This window comes from Manacus vitellinus, unplaced genomic scaffold, assembly GCF_001715985.3.
Source record: "Manacus vitellinus isolate BGI_N305 unplaced genomic scaffold, ASM171598v3 scaffold_35_pilon, whole genome shotgun sequence".
Lineage (NCBI taxonomy): Eukaryota > Metazoa > Chordata > Aves > Passeriformes > Pipridae > Manacus > Manacus vitellinus.
The window spans coordinates 4,634,172-4,659,238 of record NW_021940498.1 but is presented as its reverse complement, the minus strand read 5'-3'; the positions used below and the strand labels follow the sequence as shown (position 1 = coordinate 4,659,238).

The window sequence follows — 25,067 nt, the reverse complement described above, 5'->3', positions numbered from 1 at the left end:
CTGCTCCAGAGAGGAAAAGGGCCTTGAAACTCAGAAACTGTGACAAAAGTGATGTAACAGAGGGAATTCATAGAGCAACAGCTTAAGCCACGGGCTGGGGCCACACGGGCTCTTTTCCCAAAGCAGCAAAATTCAGAGGAAGCCCAGGATGGATTATCCAAAGACAGCAGAGGTTTGGAAGCTCCAAACACTTTAGACACCTCAGGTCAGCATCTGCAGTACCAGGCACAAAGCATGAGGTGTCCCAGGGCTGAGGTTCTGCTGCAGGTCCCTGTCCCACCTGCTGGACCTGCACGTGCCTGAGAGGTTTTCTCAGGCCCTCTAATGCTCTGCCAAGTGGTGCTTTCTTCTGACACTAGAAAGCCACTCGAGGATCACAGGTCTGACACGGGAGGAGCAGAATGCAGCTGAAAAAATGTACCTAGAGAGCATTTCTTCCTTTTTATTATTGTTTTCACCAGGCAGAAAGACTCAGGACATCAGCAAGGGAGCAAGAAAAAGAGTCATTACAGAATAGCATTGAAATGCTCGAATTTTTCTTTGGTCAGAAATCCCTGCCTTGTTGGCTTCATCAGAAACTGGAAACAAAAATAAAATTCCTCAAAAGAACAAGAGTAGACCGTTTCTTTACAAATCAAAGGAAGCCAGATCCTGGTGCTGGAGAGCAGTGGGATTTGTGCCACCAGCCTGTCTGCATGTCAGCCCAGAGACACCCAGCACTCATCACACTGCACTGCAGAGACGTTCAGTCCACCAGTTTTTATGGGGTGACAAGAACACAAACCATTGACAAACCACTGACAAACCACCAAAGGCCCCTCTTTGCCTGCTCGTGGCTGGGGGAGGGAAGGGGGCCAGGAGGCCAAACCCATCCCAGCAAAGCAAAGGAGCTGAGGAGAACAGAATCTCTCGAATTTTGCTCTCACGGCCCTCACTGCTTTTCTCCTCCAGCTCCCCAGGGCTGCTCACAGACATGTTGTCAGAGGCAGTTGGCCCCTAGGGAATGGCTGAGCAGGGAAAAAAAGAGGATTTGGAGAAAGGTTGTGGTGTTACTGCCTAGGAAAGTGCCAGTGTCCCCCTACGTTCTTGCAGGAGGGATTTTTTGGCTGCTTACAGCATTTTGCATGGGGAATGATGTGAAGGGTATCACAGGCTCCTGGAGCAGCATCCTTCCCCAAGGTCACCTTTCCTCAGTGGGACACAGAGCTGGATGCCCACTGCAAAGGAAAAACAGAGCAAAGAAGGGAACCAAACCTAAGGCAGAAGCTGCCCTGCACAGCACCCCCTGTCCATGTGCAGGAGCCAGGAGCAAACCCCCAGGAGAGGAGTTGGTCCTGTTTGTTGTTGAGCTCCTTGGGGGCACTGGGAAATGTTCCCAATGAGAGGAGTCACTGACAAAATAGCAAAACAACAACGGTGACTCTTCCCTTCTCCCAGTGCTCTGTTTCATTGTCTTGGCTGTATCTTGGCTGATTCTGCTCCAGATGAAGAGGCAGGGGAGGCAGGGAATAGAGGAACTTCTCGAGTGCCTCCAGCCTTGCTCTTCTCCCATCCCTGGGAGGAAAATCAGAGCTGCTTTCCAAGCAGGAAACACCATCATCTAACATTGTGCTGCTGCCCCATAACTTCAGCGCTCATTTCACACTCTGGGTAATGCTTGTTTATAGTACATAGATATGTTTACGTAGGGAGTAGAGTAGAGGAAAGCACGAGATATAAATATTGCCGTATAGCCGCGTACAAAAGGAAATATTTACAGCCACAGGTAGTGGTTCTCTGCTGTGCCAGGGCAGGGCCACTGGAGGGACTGACACGTCCCCACTCCCTTCTGCTGGGAATGGCTGCTGCCCTCCAGGGCTGCCCCCCCTGCAGCCAGCACTGCCCCGCTCTCCGCGGGGTCTTGGGGTTGGACCGACAGTTCTGCCGAGGGAAAAGAGCCAGTGGCACATTTCCCCGAGGACTTGCTGGCCCAGTATGGGACAGTGGCAGCGACCGAGGGCACCACACCCAAAGGGCAAACAGAAAGAGAGCAGGGGCTTGCTTTTTGTCTTACTTTCCTGCTGGATTCTGACTTCACTTTGTTGTTGTGTCCTAACGGCCCCACTACTGTCTCGTGGGCCCCAAAAGGTCCTTCTCAGGCTGCCCTACACTCCCTGCCCCCAGGGGCTCCCAGTCCCAGGGGACTTGTTCCATGGCTGAATTTGAACACCCATCCAGCCTGGACAAATCAAGGACAGCCCTTCCTGCAGCAGCAACTTCGAAGTCGCAGACCTGTGTAAAAGCAAGGATAAAATGGGTTGTTCCTTTCAGGGGATTGACCTGAAACCTTTCCACCTTTATCATTCCCAGTGGGTGATTCCCTGCTAAAAATTAAGTCTTTGGCAACAAAGTTATTGCTGTAAAGTTGTAGTGTTTTCCCTTCCGGGATGGTCCCGATGAAGTTTCAGTCCCTGTGCTGCAAGGCACAGGCAGGTGGGAGCCTCAGTTATTGTCAAACAGGAGTTGCTTTTCTTCCCCTGGGGAAAGTTTCTACTTTTGTTTCCCAGAATACTGAGGCACTCGATGGCTGGACATCACTGGCAACCATAAGAAGTGTTTTTGAAGGAAATACCATCCCAAATGAGGCTTTGTCTTCTCAGAGAGCATTTTGTTGATTGGGGGGGGGGGGAACATTTGTGGGTTTGTTGCTTTTGGGGTTTTTTGGGAAGTTTTTTTTAAGGGTCTTATTCTTACTGGTGTGATTGCTCGCTTTTCCTCCTGCCAGCTTCCCTCAAGTCTGTGTCTTTGCAAGATAAATGGCCTCTGGTCAAGGCAATGTTTTCTGTTCTCTGGGTGGTGCTGGTGCTGCTGTCTCAGCTCTGGGGGGCAGGGGAGGGGGTTCACTTGCACACGTATCTCTCAACAGTCCTCTCGCACTTCTTGCAGGTCACGTAGCAGCACCAGTGGTACTTGCAGTGGCACCTCTCCACCACTTTGTCCATGTAGGGGTTGTACCCTCTGCCACAGCACATCAGGTCGCAGCTGTCGCTCCCGTTGGAAGTCTTGTTGCATTGTCTGGAAGAGAGAAGACGCTGTGAGCGAGTGCAGTTCCTGCAGGGATTCCCAAGGCACTGCCCCGAGGTGCTGCTGGGCCCGACAGCTCTGCAGGGCTGCCCGGGGCACAGGAACACCCCAGCTGCACAGAGCACGTGGCAGGGGGAGCACCCAGCCAAGCAGCCCCCCACGCCTGCCAGGGCAGCAGGGTGACCCCCAGGCTGCACCCACATCATCTGCTCTGACACCCAAAATCACACCCAACTCCTGCTCTGCCTCCCAGTTCAGGCTCCTGAACCTGCCTCCCACACAGGCAGACAAGCAAAGGTTTTGGGATACCTCCCCAGCAAAAACTCCTCATCCCAAGCAATCTGTATTCCCAGGCAGGCTCCAAAACTGCCTGAAAGGAGCTGGAAGAAGATGACAACCTAAAGAACAAACCCTGGTGTTTGTCCAGCACTCCCCAACCTGAAAAGGACGGAGGGGGAACCCTGCAGCCACACAGTGTTTGCACAGGCTCCATGCCAAGCATCCCAGGCTGGGAAAGATCCCGAGCAGGCTGTTGCAGCCACTATCCAGCACTGATCCTATCAGGGCAATCACAACCAACACCAGCAGAGCTGCACTTCTTCCCCCTTGATTGTCTCCCAGCACGGCATGAGCAGCCCCACGACACCCCAGGTCCTGACCCAGGAGCAGGAAGTGTGGCAGGAACACAGGGCAGGATGACAAGTCACCAAATATCACACGGACTTCCACTGCTTGTTTTGCTTCTGCTTTTAATTACAGCCAGACCCACCAGGGTAAGTCGGCCCTTGTGTTGGGTTCCCTCATTTTTTGTCTGCTTGCAAGTGACTGGCCTGAGGTTTTCAGAGGTAACTCATGGATTGAGGAATGTCTTTCATTGATTGCCATTTCACAGCTGTGCTGCTCAAAAACCATCTGTCTCATTCTCCCAAAATACTCCAGGTTGGGTCACCGGCCATGAAAGCACACCAGGATGAGATGAACCATGTCCTGGAGCTGCTGTTTTCTCGTGGACTGTAAAGATAACCCAGGGTGGAGCTGTCCATGTTTGGTCAGATGCTTGCACTTCAGGTTAACAAATCTCACCATGCACCCAATACCCAGGGGCTGTGAATGGGATGGAGGCTCGAAACTGCTGCAGGAAAGGTGGTCTGTGGAGTGGGGGAACTGCTGACATCTCTCCTGAATCTTGCTCTGCATGGCTATTTTGGACAGAAACGCTCTGAGGCTGCTTTGGGGCAGGGAAAGGACAGAGGAGCATGAGCTGAGCACACCATTAATGGATGAAAACAAATCCATGAGATTTATAGGAATTCCTCATGAGGTAATGCTTTAGGAGAAGTCACGGGATTAATGAAGTGTTGAGATTTTGCTCTTGTTCTTCCTTCATTTTCTCCCGCCCCCTGTTTGTTATTCTGTCTCGCATTCCTCTCCAGGTTCAGTGTTTAAAGGCCCCCCCAATCCCCCTCGTTGGGGAGTGTGTGTCAATATTTACGAACCTTTGAAAGCCTCCAGCAGAGCCGAGTCTGCAGCACTCTGAGCATGTTTGCCAAGCTGAACCAAAGGCCCTCTTACTGCCCCTGAGAGCCAGGGCCCCTCCACGAGGAAACCTCCACATGACTCCTCATAAATGTATTAGTAAATGCATTAAATATTCAGAGCAAAGGTTCACATACGGGCGTGTTGACATTAGAAGAGGGGAGGGTGTTTGACAACCTATCTCAGCTTTGCTAGGGGATGGAAAGGCTGAGGTTCACCCGGGGAGGATGGGGAGCTGCAGCCTGGTGAGGGATGTGTGGAGCATCCACACCAGCTCACGCTGAGACCTCACCAAAATGGCCAAGCAAAGGAACAGGGGCCCACTCTGACTCCAGCTGCCCACTGAGGATGTTCACTCCCCAGGCACACAAAGCGCCCAACAGTGACATTTACCCCATCCAAACAGAGTAAAACTCCTCTTCCTGCTGTACTGGGATTCTCCCTTTTCCCCCATCCACTCCTGTGGTTTGCCAAAAAAAAAAAAAGTGGATCTAGTGGGAGATATACCTTTCCATAGCTGTCCCCATCCCACCCAGCCTGGATCAAAGACAGGAAAAAACCAAAATGTTATTAAAAAATCCTCAAGCTTCCCTCAGTTTGGTATAAGGAAACAGGGGCATTGTGGATGGATGAGTTGAATAGCCAAAACAAAGCCTTTAACCCCATCCTGAACCTAAATGGGCCTCTAAAAAGCTTTCCTGGCGATGCCACTAAGCAGAGATTTTGTTTTCTGTTTCAAAGTGCAGGCCTGGATGAATCACATTCATTTTTTTCCTTAAACAAGATAAAACAGAGATGTTTCGAGAAAAAGCGAGTGGGGGAAGACAGAGGAGCCCAAGGATCAGAGTTTGCCCACGGAAGCTGCCCCGAGCAGCTGCTCCCCGAGCCCAGGGCTGGATCCCACCCCGCTCCCGCTGACGGGTTAAGTTCAGTCTCATTTGTTTTGGGCCTGGTCCAGCACGATTCCAGCAACCCTGAGAAGTGCCCTCCTCCTGAGCCTCGGAGAGAAAACACCGAGGAGGAGATTGAATCTTAACACAACACCGTAACCTCCGCCAGCACTTGGAAAACGATGCTCCGGCCGCCAGCCCAGCCCAGGGCCTGGCTCAGGGACAGCCTTGTGCATTGTCACAGTGCTTTTCCCATCTCTGTGTGAGAAGGGAGGAGGTCAGCCCTGCTGACTGGACAAACCCCACTTGATGTGCTGCCCCAAATCCCCCCTTTGCAGCCCTCATTTGCAGGAACCCCCTGGCCCCATCGTGGGCAAGGCTCCTGGGCAGAGACAGGGAAGGACATCCCAGCACTTCTGGGAGTCTTCCCCCACATGGAGAGTGGGGAGTTTGATTTTAAAAGCTATGGGGAGATCACAGAATCACAGAACTACTTAGGTTGGAAAAGACCTCTGAGATCCCTGGAGTCCAGCTGTTCACTTGGCCATGTCCCAAGTGTTGCTGTGGATCCCAGTTCACTCTGTCCCAGGAGCAGACAGAAGGACAGATATTTTTTTTGGCTATGCAACTGGTATCTGAGACCCAAAGTGAGGCCAATCTGTGCTGTGTCACCCACAGTTATGACAGGTGATGACGGGGCCAGGCCAGACGTGCACTGGAACCTCACCCCATCAGTCCCATGGAGAAGGGAAAGCTGCTTGTGGGGACATAGGAAAGGTCACTCTGGGGCACAGCGACTGCCTGCCTGGCCCAGGGCACCCCCCAGCTGGTGAGGAAAACACAAATCTGACCCCTCTCTCTAGTCCTGTTTCTCACACCCCACGAGCACCTGGGCTGTTGCATAAGGGATGATGGAAGGGATGTTCCTTCCCTGACATCCCAGTATCCTCCTGTGGGCATCTTGGCTGTGTGCTTCCCTCAGCCCTTTCTGACCTCAGGGAAACCATCTGCCTCCACAAACTCCAGCAGCTACGAGTCCCAGAAGACAGTACTGCTGTGTAAAGGAGTGATTGATCTTTTCCTCTTTTAAATCAAATTCCTGTTTATTTCTTTGGTGCACCTTGCTCCAGCAATGTCAAGTAATGCACAGTATATAAAAGAAAGAAAGAGAAAAGTAATTCGAGTCCCTCAGGAGGTGTGTAACACAATGGACATCCCTAAAAATACATCAAAGTCCAGCCTCATGTAAGATTTTGAGGGCAGAATCTTAAGTACTTTTAAATTGCTTTCTCATCCCCAAGGAATGACTGAGACTGACACTGAACAACTGCACGAGAGAGAGAGTTATCAATAGCTCATGTCAGCAAGGAGATGTCCAGGGACAGCCTGGAACCAGCCTGGATTTTCATTAATGAGGAGGAGAGAGTGAGCTTAAAAATGTGGGATAACCCTGGGACAGAAGGAGCTGAGGACGTTCTGTGAGGGTGGATTAAAATGCAAAGTAAGCACCACGCTTTGAGAAAGATCCAGATAAACGTGGGGATGTTCCCAGGAGAGCCAGAGGAGCAGTTCAGAAACTAGAAAACTAGAAAATGATGAAGGAACTGATTTAGAGAAGTGTGTAAGAAGAGGTGTCTTCCCATCCATAAAAGATTATTGCAACAAGGAGAGAGAAGAAAGAAATCCTCTTTATATGCTGAGAAGAGAGGACAAGAAATTATTCGTTTGATTTTAGATTATGTTTAGTCTGAATTCAGATTAAGAAAAACATAACACTGGGGACAGTAAAACCCTGGAACAGGTTGTTTGGGGAAACTGCATTTAAGAGCAGAGAAACATCTTCAGTAACAGCCTAGCTGATCTCAGTTCAGCCCTGCTCCTGAAAAGATCAGGGTCCATGGAAAATCATTCCCAGACCCAATTTCCCCTAACTCCAATTCCATTTTCACGCAGGGGGACTAAATGCATTCAGGAGAGCTGGATTCATTATCCATTTTTACTGTGTGAAATTATTCCCTCCATCAATAAATTTATATTATTCACGATTCCGTTCAGGAAAATTTGTGATGAAATCCAGGTCTCTCAGAGCAGAAAGGATTCAATCTTCCCCAGGCATTAGGTGAGAAAATGCAAAAAAAGCAGAGCTGGCCCAGCTCCTGAAAGGGGAACATTTACATTTTTTTCCCAGTGGTTAATTTGTTGTATTGAAAGCTGCACAATCCACTTGCAGCTCCACAGATCAGCTTCTTTAGGTTTTCCTCCAGACCATTTTTAACGGGCTCTGGAGGTGGGATGGTGGGATATAAGCACACAGAGTCTGGCTGGAGCCTGTGTGGCAGCAGCAAAGTCTCGTTTGCAGGAGACTTGGACACTGGTTGCATAACTCAGCTCCTTAATCAGACCCCGAGCACTTCAAAGAGGTTTCAGATCTCAGGTTTGGGTTGGGTTCCCTGCCTTTGAAACCTGGATACACCCCAAGCACTTGCAGGCAGGCAGGTCTCCAAACCATTTCTAATTTCAACCAGCTAAGAAAGTCCAAGGTGTCCTAGAAGACATTTCAGGCTTGTTCTGAAGAGGGCTTTGAAATCCTTTCAGCAAAGAGCTCTGAAAGGCTTTTGAGTAACCGGGTGCACCTTTTCCAAGTGGGTTTTCGGGCAGTTCCACTACAAGGGAATTCAATTCCCTTTCCTGCCTGAAAAGCACACAGTAAGTCTGCATAATGTGATCCCTCACATTAGAGAGATCACCAGGGAGATTACCCCTTCCACCCACCTGCTGGAGCAGGATTGTTCCCTGCAGCACACACTGAAAACCTGAATGTCCCAGGTGTTCCAAGGAACTAGCAGCCTCTGTCCTGCTCCTGGTGCACTCTGAGCAAGCACCACACGTGGGGAGAGGGAGGGGGGATGTGGTACAAAACCGAGCAATTTTTGCAACAAAAAATGCAGCAATATGAATATTTTAATCCAGGAACGGGAAAAGGGGTTGTTAGTGGGGTCTTCCCCCTCTCTGAATCCCTTTGGAGGCAGAAAGCAGGACTGGAAAGATGCTGAAGATGCCCAGCCTGAAGTCTCCTGGACTGTGGGGATAGGGGAATACACTCTAACACCTCATGGACTGACCTCTGCACCCAGAAAAAGGCCAAAAAGGAAATGGGCAGGTGGTGGAGAAGAGAGAAGATGAACTGAGGGGACCACCACCAAAAAAAGAAATTCTTTTTGACTGCATTTGCCATAAAAGACCTTAAAAAGAGCCTAATGGGAAACAATAGGATCTCCCTCCAGAAAATTTCAATGTGCACAGGAATAAAATGTTCAGATGCCACCAGGACCTGACTTATAAACTAAAAACCTGTTTGAGCTATTTCCAAGCAAGTGTTTTTACACCTCTGTGCAGCAAGCAGGACCCACATCTCGCTGTGCCTTCCCTAACAGCACCCCTTTTGTGCTCCTTCTCCTCACCCCTGTCACTAGGAATTATCTGCAGCCTGCAGCAGGCTGGAACAGAGCCACCACATTCAAAATGCAGTTGGATGTCCTCTTCACAAGAGGAAAACTGCAAAGGGGAAAAAGGCACCCACGGGAGGAGGGGGTTAGGGAAGATCCCCTCCCTGTCCCCGTTCCCCCCCAGGAAGAACGGACTGATCTTCACGCACAAAATGTGCATTTTACACCTATTTCCTCTCCTAATTTAAAGCAGGCTGCTGTGGCTTGTGTTGCACGTGCCAGCTTTGAGACCCCAGGCACCTTCTGGAGAGCCTGCAGAGGGACTGTGATGAAAACAAGCCCAGCTACACACAACCTTAGAACTGAGCACAGGCCTGAATCACCCTCCTGCCATCCCACAGCCAGCCCGTCCTGCACAGCTGAGCAGGAGGAGAAGGATTTCTTGCCAGGTTCTTGACAGGTTCCTTTTGAAAGTCATCCCCTCCTGCCTGAGTATCTCGGCCTCTAAATCCTCCCTCCCCGGGGCCCGGGGCTGGCAGCCCCTCAGTCACTGCATCACCCCACCAGGATAAAGGGACGCCTGCAATACACATTTCCCTGTCCCCAGAAGGGGGAAAAAAAAAATCACTCAAGACCTGGACATACTCTTTATCCCTTGCTGGGATAAAAAGTTGAGATCTGCTGTAAAATGAGATTAGATGAAGAAGAAGAAGAAGAAAGAAGTCACACCTCCCTCCCCACCTTGAAAGGATTTCGGCTCGTGGAAAATGTTTTACTTGGCAAATCTGTAGTGAATTCAGTTTGGTTTTGACACAACCTGTTCATTTCATGCAATTCCTATAAAACTCACCTCCAAATAACCTCCACCAGTTGTTTTTTTTTTTCGTTTCAAAACAGAGCGACACAACAAAGAGGTCTTTTTCAAGACACAAATAAGTCAAAATACACACAAATCCACAAAACCACCAATTCCACTCAGATGACATTTCCCCTCAGAAACCAGTTTCGATCCATGTTTGTTTTTTTTTCCCTGCAACCCTCAGTGATCCCTAAACATCTTCACTTGGTAATTACTGTTCCACTGCTGGGCTGGAGATGAACCTCAGCCTGGTGTTCCCAGCACAGAGCAAAGAAGCATTATGAGAACTATATAAAGAAAAGCAAACCAGCAAGAGAGCAACTAATGAGACAGCCACCTAACAAACAATAAGAAAATTCTGGAACCACACAATTGTTTAGCTGTTGATGGGTCTGCTCCAGAGAGATCAGGTGGGTCTGCCCACCTAGAGATGCTCAGGCTGCTGAGATGCCCAATTAGTTTGCTTTGGATGAAATTCAGCAGAGGATGGGAAGAGACAGGCATGTCTGCTGCCTGTGGAAGGGGACAGCACCCTGCCCAGGGGAGGCTGGGCTTGGCCATGATGGCCCTAAATCTCTAATATTAATGAGAGAAAGAAATTCCTCTGCGGAGTCACGAGCAGTACAAACACACCTGGACTTTGGAACTGCGGCAGAAGAAAAAAAATGTAAAAAATATCTTTGTAGCTTTCCAGGCTATTTTAAGGCTGTATAGGAGCACTGGTCCTAACTGGGTTAATATTTACCTACTCAGAGGAGCCTTAGAGTAACAACTCATCTGATCAGCAGTGACTGCAAGCAATGTCTGAGACCCAACACAGTGTAAAGCAGCTGCTGGATCCTTACAGGTTCCTGTGGAGGTGAGCTGAGGGGAATTTCAAATTGGATCTTGTGCCTGCCTGGGTGATGCAAAAGGTGTCAGAAGCCCTGTCTTGGCCACAGCCACCATTAACAGGATTGGGCATCTGTTAGAGATGTTCTTTACCTGCAGGCATGTGCTGCCTCCCCAGTGACTCGTCCCTTATTCGTACGTGTTCCCCCTTCCCTCTCTGGGTCAGGGTGCAGGCAGCACCCCCTGCAGAACCCTCACCTGTCCTGGGTGCCATGTGACCCCACTTTCTCGTTCTTCATGCAGAAATCGGGCGAGCTCTGCAGGTAAATCAGCTCTGTCTCCTTAACTGGCCTGACATCAATATCCTTTGGCACGAGGTATTTGCGTGTGCCCATGGGCCGGTGAACGACCTTGGTGGCAGATAAATACTTGTTTTTGAGGTCCAGTGCAATGTCTCGCAGCTCTTGAAGGCCTTTCCAACAGGTCTTGATAGAGCATGACCCAGAAACTCCATGGCACTTACATTTCATTTCAAGAGAGGCTTTCAAGACCTGCAAAAAGGAATGCAGGAGTTAGGAAACGCCCTTCTCTTACCTCCACACATCCCACAAGCTTGCTAAAGAAGGCCCTTTCTCAGCAGGGACTGCTACAGAGAAGGACTGCTGCTCTCAATTCTGCTCAGTCACTCTGGAGCAGCTACTTTGCAAAGGGAATGAGATCCCACAGCTCCCTGGTGATCACTATCAGCCCAGGGCTACTTTCCCCAGGGCGCTTTGCAGCCAACAGACAGAGTAGTACTTTGAATTTTGATCAGATATCTCCATTGGGCTGCATTTCCACCCCCTAAATTCCATAGGAGCTGAAAAAATCAAAGCTCTCCACAAATAGATCATTAACATCCATTTCAGCCTGGGCAGCTTTGGGATTTGGCAAGAGAAATGTCACAGCTGTGATGAATTCAGGGCACTCTCACTCTGCTTTTCTGCTGGTCATGGGGCCAAAAGAGCCTTTTACTTTGGCTTTGCCCTGGTCTCGTTTCGGTGGGACAGGGCAGACGCTGCCAGGAAGGGCTGAATGCACCAGCCATGGCAACGCCGGGCCCCGAACAAAAATCCGCCCTTCGCGATTGAAACGAAAACTCAACACATCACAGAAGGAAAACAAAATTGAACAAAACAAAACAAAGCCCCAAAGCAAACAGGGTGGCGGTGGTAGAACAAAAAGGCCCAGGGGAGGGAAGCTGAGCGTGGCTGTGCTCTGCAGAGCTGCCCTCAGCCTGTGGCTCACAGCGCTGCCCATGAGCTCAGCACGCTCCAGGTTCTGTCTGCACAGGGTGTGTGGTGGGAGCAGCCCCAGAGGTGGGTGCAGGGGTCAGTTTTACAGTCCCCCACCTGTTTGTCCAGCTGCAGGAGGGCTGCTCTCAGGGTTTGCCCCTCGGAGCACACCCTCTGCACATGGTTAGCGTCATCCCTCCGCTGGGTGTGAGCTACTGAACTCTGCCAGACACCAGGATAATCACCAGCAAAGCAGCTGGAAAAGGGGAAGAAATCATCCCTCCTGGCTGCAGGGATGGCTGGAGGCAGCTGCTGCAAACGCTGATCCTCCACACTTCCACAGCACCTCTCCTGCACAGTGCCCCTGGAAGCCCAGCCCCACCACACCTCCTTGAGTCAGCAAGCCAGAGCCACCCCCGACTCCCAGGCAGCACTGAGACATCCCCCCCATGGTCACACAGGGCTCATTAGGGCCTCCTGTCTCCCAGGGGGACTTATAGAGAATAATTAGAGAAACCTGCTCCTCTCCCTCGCTGACAGAGACACTGAACCTCACAGAGCCACCGAGCACTACGGATGTTTGTACAAGTACAATAACTCTCGTGGATTTGTTACCTGTCTCCCTACTTCACTGTTGTGCAGATGCATCAGTTTATTGGCTTGTGATCCTGATTTTTTCATCTTCATGGGAGCATCTGAAAATTTGGACCCCATGATAAGACCATAGTTGAGGTTGTCTGCACATCCTCCCCATCGATACCCAGGTCCAGGTGTCTCACCTGGGATGGGACCACAGGAACAGCCAGGGAGGTCCCCGGTGGTGCAGGCTCTGGCAATGGTGTGGCTGATGGCAGCAGCAGAAAGGGCATACACAAATGCTGACTCCCTTGTGCCTGCAAGAGACAACAACTCCAGCTCAGCCCCCTGGGCCAACACTCCCCAAAAAGAGACCCCACAGAGCAGCCAACACACCGGCTCACTGCAACTGAGGTGTCCCATGGCATCACCAGTTGGGAGCACAGCTCTTCAACACAAGGCAACATCCCAGCAGGGCAAGGAGTCACGTGGATTTATGCAGCTTGTCCACTGTGGTGTGATCTTCTCTTGGAGCATGTGGAGAAGCCCCTCCGTGGACTCTCCCACCTCCTTTTGCCCCCGTGCTCCTCCCATGACTCCCAATGGGATGAGCAGACCAGAGTGGTGGTCTGCTTTGTAAGAGCTGTGGTGCCTTGGAGCCAAGAGCTCCCGGGCAGGAGTGGCCCCCTAAGGATGGTCTCAGAGAGCAGGACAGCCGCGTTCTCTGTGCAGCCCCTCCACGTCCCCCCCCGGCAGCAAAACCCTTCCCCTGCCCAGCTCACACCCCCTGGCTGACTGTCCCCACTGCCATCCCTCCTCAGGGCTGGTTACCTCTCTCTAGGTCCAGCAGGTAGTTGGGAGCCAGCTCAATGGAGGAGCAGTTCCAGCGCATGTCCGAGAAGGTTTTGCGGCAGGTCTTGATGACCTCTCGTGCCGCCTGGATGATGGTCTGCATCAGCTCCAGGTTGCTGCGGCACAGCTGCACCTGGGACACCACCAGCCCCTCCAGCTGCTTGCAGTGCTGGGTCTGGTTCAGGGCCAGAGCCGAGGGGGTCTTGGACAGAGCTCTGAGGAGACAAGCACAAAAAAAAAAAAAGGGTTAAAACGCGTTTAAAAAGTTGATCTTTAGGTCGGTATTAATTTCTCCACCAGTGGCCTGTGCTCACCTGAGTCTTTCTGTAAAGACGGGCCTAGCTGAAGCTGGTGAGAAAGACAGGCAGCTATGAGGAGTGATTTGTCTCATTTAAAGTAGGCATTTAAGGCAGGTGGGAAGAAACCCCCTCCCAAAGTGCACATTTCCCTCTGTTCTGGAGGGGAGTCTGCACAAAGCTCCTGGGGCATGTGCCGAGTTCACTGAGTGTGTAAATCCTATGGGAAGGTTTTTGCTGAAGAATGAAGAGGACAGACCTCCCAGCAGAGTGAAAAATGGCCCATCAGTTCCATGATAACAGAAAGCTGGATCCTCCAGGGCTGTGGCATTCGGGGGGAAAAAAGTGCCACTGGTGTTATCAGCGTTTTGCGTTCGGCGTCTGTCTCACACACTCTCAAAGGATTATGCTAAATGTCATATAATTAATTACGGAGAAAATCCCCTGCCAGGCCCAGGGAAAAGCCACCAAATTTGCAAAACATGTGCTTCCACTTAGAGTTAAGGCCAAGGCCCTCCATGATCCCACCACTGCTGCTCGTAGGTGAGGCTTTCTCCAGTCCCCAGGAACCGCAGCGCAAAAGCACCACGAGAGGAGGTGCAGAGAGAGCACCACGGGCAAACCCAGGAGGGACCCACCAACCCCAGCACGTTTGTCACCGTGGAAGGAAACAACAGCACCCCAGAGACCCTGTTGGTACTTCCAGTGTCCCACTGCCAACTTTTCCAGGTTAAAAAAAGCAAAAAAAGAGCCAGTGCTGCCATGCCTCGTGCAGGGCTGTGCTCTTCTCCCCCAAGCACCCACAGAGATCAGCAGAAGCCTGGTGTGTAACTACTCCCTTTGTATCTTTATGGCCTGCTTAGGGTAGTCATAAATGTTATTCCTTCCCATAAAACAACTTTCTAGCTGGCTGCATCAATAACTGGCATCTGATCCTGGCAGCACAACCACTTTAACACATATTTCCTTCTCTCCTTGTTAAATGTGTTGCCTTTCAGTTTTCATCCCGAGCCATCTCGGTTGGTTTGGCTTATTAGCAGACACATTTCTGGGTGCATTGCACTTTATTGCTATAACATGCACATCCTTCAGAAGTTAAATGGGATGGAAACAGAGCTAAAATTGAGCCCTAACCAAAAGCGGGGGTATAAGCTCTGATCTCCTGCTCTCAGGAAAACATATCTGTGTTCCACCAGCTCCCTCAAGGCTGGCTTGAACCAGCTGCTGTGTGTGTTGGAGCTCTCTCAGGGCTGCTGGTGAGTAACCCCAGCCACTCCTCCAGCAGGGAAAAGCCGCAGTCCTCGCTAGGGCCGAGCAGGTCTGCGCTGACAAATTCCCAGGGGACTGGAGTTTGGCGTTTCTGGCACCGGATAATCAGTGGCAAAGCTGGAAGGGAAAGCCCCACTCTGCTGGCTGTGTAAACACATACATCATGCATGTGTTTGAAGAGGCCCATTAAACACACTGCAAACAGGAGTTCTGGCCAGTGGATTTCAAGGGAAGGGAAAAAGTGGTGGGCTTGGCAGTGCTGGGTTATTGGTTGGCCTCGGTGATCACAGAGGTCTTTTCCAACCTAAATAATTTATAATTTAATGGTCAGGAATGCTGCCCTGCAGTTCAGCTCGGTGCCTCACACACTGGTGTCCATGAAGTGCTCCCTGCTGGGAGAGGGGCACCTCCAGAAGGCAGCTCATCCTGCCTTCCACGTGAGCCAGGACAGGAGAAAGCCACATCTAGAAAGCAGTTTGCCTGATATGGTTTGTGAGACCCGCAGGAAGATAAAACAGTGCCTTAGAAACACTCCTTTTGTGCACTGTGCAGGAGACCCAGGCACTGAGCTGGGACACACACATCTGGACTGTGTAAGCACAGAGTTGGGTGAGATGTGTCCAACCCCCAGCCCTTGGCACCGGGGACCTGTGAAAACTTATCCCAGAAAGCCTATCAGCAACTCCCAGGAGTGGGCTGCAACACAAATCAGGCAGGAGGCCAAGGCAGCTCATCACTAAGAGAGTAAAAATGATAAATTCTCCAGCACAGCACATCCCAGCAGCCAGGGAAGCAGGCAGGGTGTGGCAGGAGGAGGGAGAGAACTCCACAGCCCCAGCTTCAGGCACAGGAGGAGCACTCCAAGGCTCTGAGAGAGGCTGTGCTATGGGGCACCAGCTCAGTTTTCTGAGCAGAGGTGCCATGTGACACTTGAGGAGCCTTGTGATGTTCCACCTGGCCTTCCAGAACAATCCATGGATCTCCTACATCCTGCACCACGTTTCTGGTCCTGTGTAGAGACGTTCAGCACCTTTAGAGGATCTGGAAGGCTACACTGAGGCACCTGTGTCTCACCACCACAGACCAGTCACCAGCAGCAGAAATAACCCCCGACAGGTTGGGGTGAAGGCTGAGTTCAGGCTGGAACTCACCCCCAGTGTGGAAAAGGGGGTGTGACACACCGAGAGGGTGTTGTTACAGACGGCCTGGAGTGAACACCACCAGAGAAGTGGGTTTTCAATGCAGTGAGAAGGACACTGGCTTCATGGGAGAGGGAAACCACCTCCCCTCTGGGGAGAACTCAGCACCAGGGGCTGTTCCCCATGGGATGAACCCAGCTCCAGGGAGCCCACCAAGAACAAAACTCCAAGATGCAGGAAGGTGTTTTCTGAACATCTCCCAGGCCTAAACATTGTGCCTTTGCTTGTGAGAACCTGCAACTGGAAACATCTCCAAGCGCTGGGAGGAAAAAGTGAAGGGTAATGGAGATGGAAAAGAAACCTCAGTTGATGCAGTCACTCACTGAGACCCAAAAGTGCATTTATAAACCACAGATCAGGAATGTGAGAGGCCCAGTGGGTCATCTAGTCCATGCCCTGACAGTCCAGGTTTGCCCAGTCTCTGTCCTACATTCAGAAATGTCTTCTCCACTCCCTATCACTCTAAACCTCCCTTTGGAAAGGCACCACCTTTCCCTGCTCCCTGAACTCCAGCAACACCAGAGGAGGGATGGCAACCCCCTGAAAAGGACACCTGTGGGGCAGGAGAGTCTGGTCCGTGGTGGGATGTGGTGGTGGGTCTCTGTCCTATCTTCACCCAGTCTCCAGGGATCACCTGCACTGGGAAGGAAACTGGAACCAAAGGGGCACAGCCAGCCTGAACAAAGCACCCCTGGAGGGCAGGGTTAGCAGAACAGTCCTCAATCCGGGAAAAAATCCCTGACAAACATCTTTCTGTGGGCTCACACCCTTCATCTGAAGGGGGGTTTTACCTGCTGCTGCCCTAGAAATGCTGGGTTTCACTGCTTGCTCCTGCTAACACCCTGCTCTTCTGCCCTGACTCTCCTGCCCCATCCTTCACTCTCCAGAAAGATGAGGACAACTGAGGGATGGTTGTTCCAAGGGGTTTTTTTTAGATATCCATATTTGACCCATCCCTTTAAATAAACAGGCCCCAAACCAAACACCTCCTGCTTTATATATAGCATAGCAGGGCTTTCAATTGAAGTTATGGATCCTGACAGAAAGCCATAAACATAATTACAGAGGAAATATGATGCAGGGATGAATCATGGCATTCGTTTACTCTTTTAATTATCTCAGGCAGTTAATAAATTCATTCGAAGACATGAATGCTCTGCAGTGTTGGGTCCTTTGAGAGGTATGGGCCCATTCCTGCAGGTCTGGGCTCCATGAGAAGACTATTCATGGGAGCAGCACCTATTCATAGGGAGAAGCACCTTTGGATCTCAGCAGGTATCAGCAAAAGCCACACAGTGTTTGGTTTACAAGGTCCACTGTGAGTGAGACATTGCTGCTGGTCAAGGCAAAGGGGGAAAAAACTCCCTGACCTGAGTAGCCAAGCATTGGTGCCCTTTAAAACACCCTTAAAGGGTGGAAGGGTCTCCTCTCTCTCTGGGGCATCCCCCTGTTCTCCCTCGTGTGATGTGATCCAAAAGTCTCACAGGGGGACTGTTGGTGAAACCCTGAACTCCTGCTTCAGATTGCCAGCTTTGCTTTCTGCAAAGGCACTCTTTTTCATGCCTGTTCCTAAACCCCTTAATCTTGCAGGGATTTGGGTGAAACAGAAAGATTTAGACAAAATTACATGGCTGTGGAGAGTGAAGTGTGTGGTAAACTTTAATAAAGAGAGGCAGAGATCGAGGGGCTTTTTCTGTTCGATCTCACTGAAGGTTTTTGATCTGCAGGAGCCTCACTTTTTCAGCCTTTCATCTGGAAAAGGCTTGCAGGAGGGTTACAATAACCTTGCCTAAGCTCCTGGGAGTCAGAGGCAGCCCATGCCCCTGCCACCCTGCCCTGCACCAGTCCCAGTGTGGGGACCACGAGTGCTGGGAAAGACACCACAACCCCTGGTAAACACTTCCACTGGTCCTGCAAAGCCTTTTCAAATGGGGAAGCAGAATTTATGTGGTAGAAGAAAGAAGAGGAAGAGGGAGAGAAGTGTGGGGGGGAGGGAGGAGGGGAGAACCAACCCTGAAGCGAAAGCTTAAAATAAGAGCTGCTTGCAGAGCCGGTGCCAAAGGCAGCTCTGGCAGCAGCGGGCACAGCTGACTCCCAGCCCAGGCCCCACTGAAGTCGATGCCAGCAGAGTTTTGGCTCCCCAAGCTCCGAGAGGGCCGTGGAGCTCCGTCAAGTTTTCCTGAGCTGCCCACGGAGCGAGGAGCAAACTTCAAAGCCGTGGTTCCCCCCCTCTGCTCGCCCCCAGCCCTCTCCCAGCAGCTCATCTGGCATCCCCCGTGCCAGGCAGACGGGCTCCTCGCCGGCGCCCCGTCCCCCTGCCCAGCTCCCTCCCACCCTGCCTGGGGGAGAGAGAGGCAGGAGCTGCCAGGAAGCACAAAATCTTTCCATTCTCCCCCCGCCCCTGCTTTCTGCTGGCTGCAGAAGGGCTGCTCCAGGTTGGTGGGCTGGGGGGACACCCTGTGTTCCCCAAAAGAGGTGTGGCTCGGCCACCTCTGGGTTCTGGAGGGCTGGGATTTAGCCACGGGAATTGTGCTCAGCTGGGGAGGGCTCCAGAGTGCATGCCTGGGCCACCACAACAGGGACTCCCCAAAGGGACCAAGCTGCACCTAAAGCTCACGGGATTCCTAATACCAGCTCTTGCTGTCATGGGCTTATTCTGCAAGCCCTGAAAAAAAAAAAAAAAAAAAAAAAAAAAAAAAAAAAAAAAAACAAACAAAACAAAACACCCCACTTGCTGCATTTGGCTTCTTTACAACCACTCTTGCCCTGAAGGTGACGCTCAGCGCAGAGGGACAGAGGAGATGCCAACCTCCCGTGGAGGCAGAAGTGCCTCCAAAGCTGCTCAGTGCCTGGACATGCCAACATCTGCAGCACATCTGGCCGCAGCTCCCTCTAGTGCTCACCTAGTTTTCAGTTCCACCCAAAGAAGTTGCTCCAGCACCTGCCTGGCCAAACCCAAGCCCTCCTGGGAAAGCAAAGGGGTTGCAAAAGGAGGAAGGCGACCGAGTTCCGAGATGCACTGGCCCTGAGACATATCCAATGGCTGCCTCATCCCCCCAGCCACCAGACGAGCCCTGAGGACCACAAAACAATGCAACCCCCTCCACCCTCTGCTTTAAGGATGGAAAAGTGTTTGCAAAACCAAGACTCAGGGTCTCACACTGCATTGAAGGGAAAGGCTGCCTCCCCACAGCACCCCTGACCCAGCGAGGACCTGCCCACACCCTGCCTGTACACCTGGGCAGCTCTCTGGAGCTTGGGTGGAAGAGCCCAAAATATGAACTTTCTCCATCAGCAAGGACATGTTTACAAGATGCTGACTGTCCACACACCTCTCTGGAGGCTTGGGGGTGCCCAGTGCCAGCTGCCAACAGCTGGGGACCCGGGCCACACAATGCACAAAAATAAGCCATATAAAATAAAAGGAAATAAAATAAATAACTCCTTTTTTTACCTTCTCCTTGCTTTTACTCATTTATGGGGATATTTGTGTTACAGGGAAGCCCTAAACGGTTGAAAAGCGTGTTTTCCTTCTCCCCCTCCTCCTGCCATTACATCACGCTCCGAATCAAAATTGAATTTCCTATCTCCTGCCGTATCAGCCGCTCCCTCCTCCCCAGGCTGGCGAAACCCGCGTCCTTATCTCTCTCCCCCTCCCCTCCCAAATCCCCTTTGAAGCCGGGCTCTGGCACCGTGCCTACAACAACGGCACAGCGGGCAGAGCGGGGAGACCAGCCCAGAGCTGAAAACACCCCGGAGCACTTCCCTCTCTCCCCATGGAGCTCTTCCCTCCCTCCCCATCCACCAGGCAGAGAGGGAAGGAGCAGGTTTGGACTGTGCAGCACCCAGAGGGTGAGTGCGGGGCCGGGACCGCAGCTCGGAGGGCTCGCTCGGAGTTTGGTTCTCTGTTCGCCAAGAGTTACCCGCGGGATTTCCGCGGGCAGAGCCCGAGCCCTGAGGGAAAGGAGTGATGGGGAGAGGGGGAAACTGGCCCGTGTCTCCAGAGGAGGAGAAACAGCAAACGAAACACAACCCCGAACAGGAGGCTGTGAAAGCCCTGCCGGCAGGGCTGCGGGACAGGCAGGGCAGGTCCCAGGTCCCTGCCAGGTTCCAGGCGGGAGCGAGGGGAGCCCCGGCGGCACATCCGGACACAGCCCGTGCCTCAAATGCCGCTTTAATCCCAGCTTTCATCCTCCCCACCCGCTTTTCCACAGCGGGGATATGTCGGCTGGGGAGGGGAGGAGCAGCAACTGCGGTGTTTTGCCTCCAGACGCTTCTCCCACACCCCATCCCCAAAATCAGCCCTTGCAGCCGAACCGCTTCCCGGCCCAAAGGCTGCTTGTGCCAGCAAAGCTGTGGCGGACCTTGCCCTGCCCTCCAGCATTTTTCATGTCAGTGCCTTGTCACCAGACTATCGGGCTCCCTCTGAAGCTCGTCTCCCCCCTGCCCTTTGGAGGAAGCCAAGCCTTTCCCTCCCGATTTGTCACCTTGCTGAAGTGGGACACCAACCCCAGCACATGGCGAGCCTCCCCTACCCAGTCCTGGTGCTGCACTGAGTGCCCTGCTGAGCCAGGGTGGCACAGAGCAGCTTCCCTCCTGTGCTGCAGAGAAACAAAGGCTGCAGAGAGCCCCGTGGGCGTGTTGCTGAACGTCCTGCAGAAAGGAGGTGCCTGCCCTGTGCAAGGTGCTCGATACCTGTGGAGCTGAGGGTTCTAATACCGAGCCTAAGTACGGGAGGGAGCTGGCAGAAGGAACAGCTGGGCTGTGTGACTGAGCTGGGCTCACTGCTGCAAGGTGTAAGGCCAAGACAGCGAGGAGCAAATCACATCCTGACTCTCCTCTGCTTCCAAGGTGGTCCTTAGAGCCTGGAGCCTCTCAAGCAGTCCCCTGCATCTCCAGAGGACATTACCTGCTGTTTCAGTTGGATGTCTGTGTTTGGACAGGGTGACTGGCTGTCTGCCCTGACTGCCTGCTGGGCAGTGAAAACACTGGCTCCAACAGGACACCTGAATTTGCAGACGTCCAAATTTAAGAGAACCTTTATAAAAGGTGGCATGGAGAGATCCTCAAGTGACAGGGAATTGGAACAGTAGAATGGGAATCAGACATAGCACAGGGTCTGTGGTAGAAGGAGCAACAAAACAGGAACCTCTTGTCCCAGTTTCCCCAGCTAACCCAAAGATCTTTGCCCCAGTGCACAACAGTCTTCCTGGCATTCTGTGTGACTGGGCTTGGCTTTCACAGAAGATGCTCATTTGAGGCAAAGCCACATCCCCTTATTTATTTTGTGCCCAGCTCCAAACCCAAGTAGAAAAGTCAGATCACTCACCAAGGACATGAAACCAGATTGGTGCTGGAGGGGCTTGTTTGTTTATTTTGCAGTGAGCAACTAATTGATCACTGGCTGAAGCCAAGAAAGGAGATAGGGATGTTTTCACTTTGTTTGCAGCGGCATTACCTCCACGGAAACTCAATCCAGACTTGACCACACTCCCTGGTATTTCTTCACTCTCCTCGTCCCCCCCCCCCCACCTCCTTGCCTCATTTTTAACACCCTTCACAAAATCCAAAGGTTAAAAGGTCCACAAAAAAAACCCCCATGTTATCTGTCAAGCATCCCCTGTGGCTGGAGATCAGTGGCATTATCTCAGCTGCCTCTCCCACTGCTCTCAGCTCCTACTCAGCACGACCAGTGGTCCTGGTGGGAGAGTTCCCCAGCGAGGCAGGACCTAACGCCAGAAACTTCATTAAGTGGCTCATGTGAGCTGTTCAAGTGTGTGCCTTTCCTTTGGTATCAATGAGGAGACGAAAAACCCACAAAACCGAGCCTGAATCACGCGTATTTTGGAAAGAAGACGGAGACACATTGTTAGCACAAGCCTCTAGTACACACACTCGAAATCAATGAATGCCCGGAGAACTGCAGCGCTCGCTGCTCTTTGGACAGCTTTACAGCAGTTGTACAAACTGTGAGAGACCAGCAGTGCCCAGAAAAACGTGAAAAATGCAGAGAGACAGCCAGGTACTTACATCCATTTTATCCCATAGCAAAGCCCCGTCTGCAGAATCAGCGACAGAAAACCAGCGAAGAAAAATCGCAGACTTGGCTTCATTCTCTCCACCTTCCCCCTCTTGCCAGGGGAAATCAGCTTCTCCAAAGAAAAATTTAAAAAAAAAAAAAAAAAGGAGTTCTCTAATTTTTCACACAGTGTATTTCCCTTCAGTCTGAGTATTGCTTGTTCTTGGAGATGAACAACCTGAAAGGAGAGGGAGAGAAAGAGCCCGAGCTGCGTTAACTCTGAAGTTCAGTGAGCCGTGGCCAGAGAGAAATCCATTACCCCGATTGCAAAGGAGTGGTTTATGAATCACGAAAAAGTTTGGATTATCCCCTCTCAGTCCCCTCCCTTGCCAAGCCTTGATACAACCTTCGAGTCAACAGACAGACAACCCGTATGGCTTGAATTACCCCCTGAGTTATGGTCTGATTGTGTGTTTCCATTTAACCCTGCACATGGCAAGACTTCATTCGCTGCTTCACTTTAGGGGGGTTTTTTAATCCCCCTCTCCAAAAGGTCTGTGCAACTCCTCGGGAAAAAGGAAAAAAAAAAAAAAAGATAAATCTTTAGACTAGCTCAAATCTTCAGCTATTCATCTCTCCCCTCCCTCTCTCCAGATTTCTTTTTTCCCCCTCTTTTTCTTTTTTGCAGAGAAGACAAATTATGAAAACTGCCTTTCCCGACTCCATGCAGGTGCCCGTGCCCTGCAGATGTTTCGCTCTGATCTGTTACAACAAATGTGTTTTGCTCTTTCCCTTCTGCTTTCCTTCTCACCTCATTAACTCTGCCTCTCACTCCTTCCAAGTCCTCGGGCACCTGGAGCTCACGGAAAAGGCTGCAACTTCGTAAACATAAAATCCCATTTCTGCCTCCGGGGAGCAGCCGGGAGGAGACAAGAAAGCTCCCCCTTCCTTTTCTTTCTGTTGTTCTGCCCTTCTTCAGACCAAACAAATAAACAAACCAGGTGCAGGGCTTAAATTCTTAGAGGGGTCCTGACTGTCTCCAGGGCACGGCTTGCTTATTTTAGCAGCGGTATTAATAGCAGTAAATGGGTTTCCCTTCAGTTATTCACTTCAGACACGGCTCCGGGCTGCTTTTTGTGGTCTTTGTGGTGGATTCCCACCCCGCGAGAAAGCCAAGAATAAAATAAACAGCAAAACCTGCCCACCACATCGCAGCTCTGGAGTCCCAGCCCATCTCCTGGCACACTGGCACAGCCAAGCTGGCACTGTTTGTGCTCCCTGTCACCCCCTCAGAGGGGTTTGGGGGGGGGCACTGGGTGTTGCAGGAGCAGGCAGCACCACTTTGGGGTTTACCCTTACCCTGGGAAAAGCACATCCTACCCGACCCCCAGCTCTGGATTCACCCAACTGCAGCTTTCTGCCTCAGTATCCGCGTTTGGGGAGCAATCGGGTCGGGCAAGGAATCGGGCAAGGAATATTTCTGGGTGTTTTCTCTGCCATCTGCAGCGTATTTTGCCGTTCAGGCTGCTTTTTGGCTCTCCCAGCCCCGGTGTAAAGGGTTACTAGAGAAGTGCTGTTATTACAAAGGATTTTAATAACCTCTAGGGGCGAGTTCCCGGCTCCCTTGAAGTCCGAGACAACGCTGCTGTCTACAAGGGAGGCAGGATTTCATTGCCACGGGTTGTTTTTCTTTAGTGCCCGCCTGGATTTGGGTTTGCTGTGTCCCTTGAAGGCCATGCTCCCATGAGCATCCCGGCACACACACACTTCTTTCAGAGTATTTCTGTATCTTTTAATCTTTGGGAGCTCTTTTCTTCCCACCCTTCCACGAGCACACTGGAAGCCTTCATCCCTTAGTCCTGCCCATGCCTTTCAGTGCCCGTTTAGATATTTCAGACCCCTTATCTCTCCCCCTTGAACTACTACACAATTGGGTGTAAAATGTCTCAGATTTTGCTCTCCCTAGACCTGACCAGCCAACACCATTCTCTGCTTTCCCCCCTGCCTTGAAAAAGTCACGGTTTGGGTTTTTTCCAACCCCTAGAGGAGAAGAGAAATGGTCTAACCCCCCATCCCCACCCAGCAAGAGCTGCAAGCTTGGCCTGAAATTGCACCCCGGTTATTTGGGGAGGTAATAATGCTTTTTTCCACTCGGTCCAGCACAGGTTACATTTGCAAGAGGAATTTGCAAGGGGAGGGGAGGGAGACTCTTTGGGGTAGCCGTGATGTTTACAGCTCCGGAGAGCTCCGGGTCACTGATCAAACCAGCAGCAAGTGGCCCGCGGGCTCCTGAAAAGCGGAGCCGTTTTTAACTCAAAGCTCTTTCCTCTTCGCCCCAAGGCTGTTTGCAGCCAGTCCCACTCCTGCACACAGAAAACACTCCCATCCCACACCTCCAGGAGTCCGGGCTTGGGGATGGGAACAGGAAAATTGAACCGGGTATAAACCCGTGAGTATCCAGCTCACATTTTTCCAGCTCTCCCGCCCAGAAGGAAAGACATCCACCTGCCCCAGCTGCCAGGCTGCGGCTCCCCGGGAGCACAGGAGCCCGGGTTGGGGGCAGCACATCCCCAAATGACCTGCAGGGAGGACCGGGAGCAGGGAACGAACAGGGGGTGGTGGAGTTGGTTCCAGCTCCGAGTGTCTCCCGTCTCTTGCAGCCCCTCTGCATGTCCTTTCTCCTCCGCAGCCCCTGGGTGTCCCCGCTCCCCTGCAGCCTCCCGCTCTCCACGGTCGCTCCTGCCATCACCCCGCACACTCACAGCCCCGAGTCTCCCCTCTCCCGTCAGCCGGGGGGTTCCCAGCCCCCTTGCAAGTCTCGAGTCTCCCCTCTCCTCTGCAGCTCGTCGGTCTCGGGGCTCTTTACACTCTCTGAGTCTCCTTCTCCCTCGGGTCCTCCTCTCTCTCCCGCACGCACACTCCCCCTCCCCGGCTCTCAGGGCTCTAAGGCAGCCTCC

The 25,067-nt window shown here is 51.8% G+C and overlaps 1 protein-coding gene across 1 annotated transcript; it reads right to left on the bottom strand.

Moving 5' to 3' along the window:
- Positions 1–2,670: 2,670 nt before the first annotated feature.
- WNT11 (Wnt family member 11) lies at positions 2,671–22,998 on the bottom strand. Its single transcript, XM_008929359.2, has 6 exons — positions 22,922–22,998; positions 22,122–22,348; positions 13,307–13,542; positions 12,515–12,792; positions 10,884–11,176; positions 2,671–3,054 (listed from the first exon to the last, which is right to left on the bottom strand). The coding sequence occupies exons 2-6, from the start codon at positions 22,202–22,204 to the stop codon at positions 2,880–2,882; spliced, it is 1,065 nt and encodes a 354-aa protein (XP_008927607.1). The 5' UTR covers positions 22,205–22,348; positions 22,922–22,998; the 3' UTR covers positions 2,671–2,879.
- Between the last annotated feature and the right edge of the window lie 2,069 nt (positions 22,999–25,067).

Coding starts and splice junctions, on each gene's coding strand:
- WNT11 (XM_008929359.2), bottom strand. CDS start 22,204: ATGAAGCCAAGTCTGCGATTTTTCTTCGCTGGTTTTCTGTCGCTGATT. Junction 12,793..13,306: donor CCTGCTGGACCTAGAGAGAG/GTAACCAGCCCT, acceptor TGTCTCTTGCAG/GCACAAGGGAGTCAGCATTT. Junction 3,055..10,883: donor TCACATGGCACCCAGGACAG/GTGAGGGTTCTG, acceptor TCTCTCTTCCAG/ACAATGCAACAAGACTTCCA.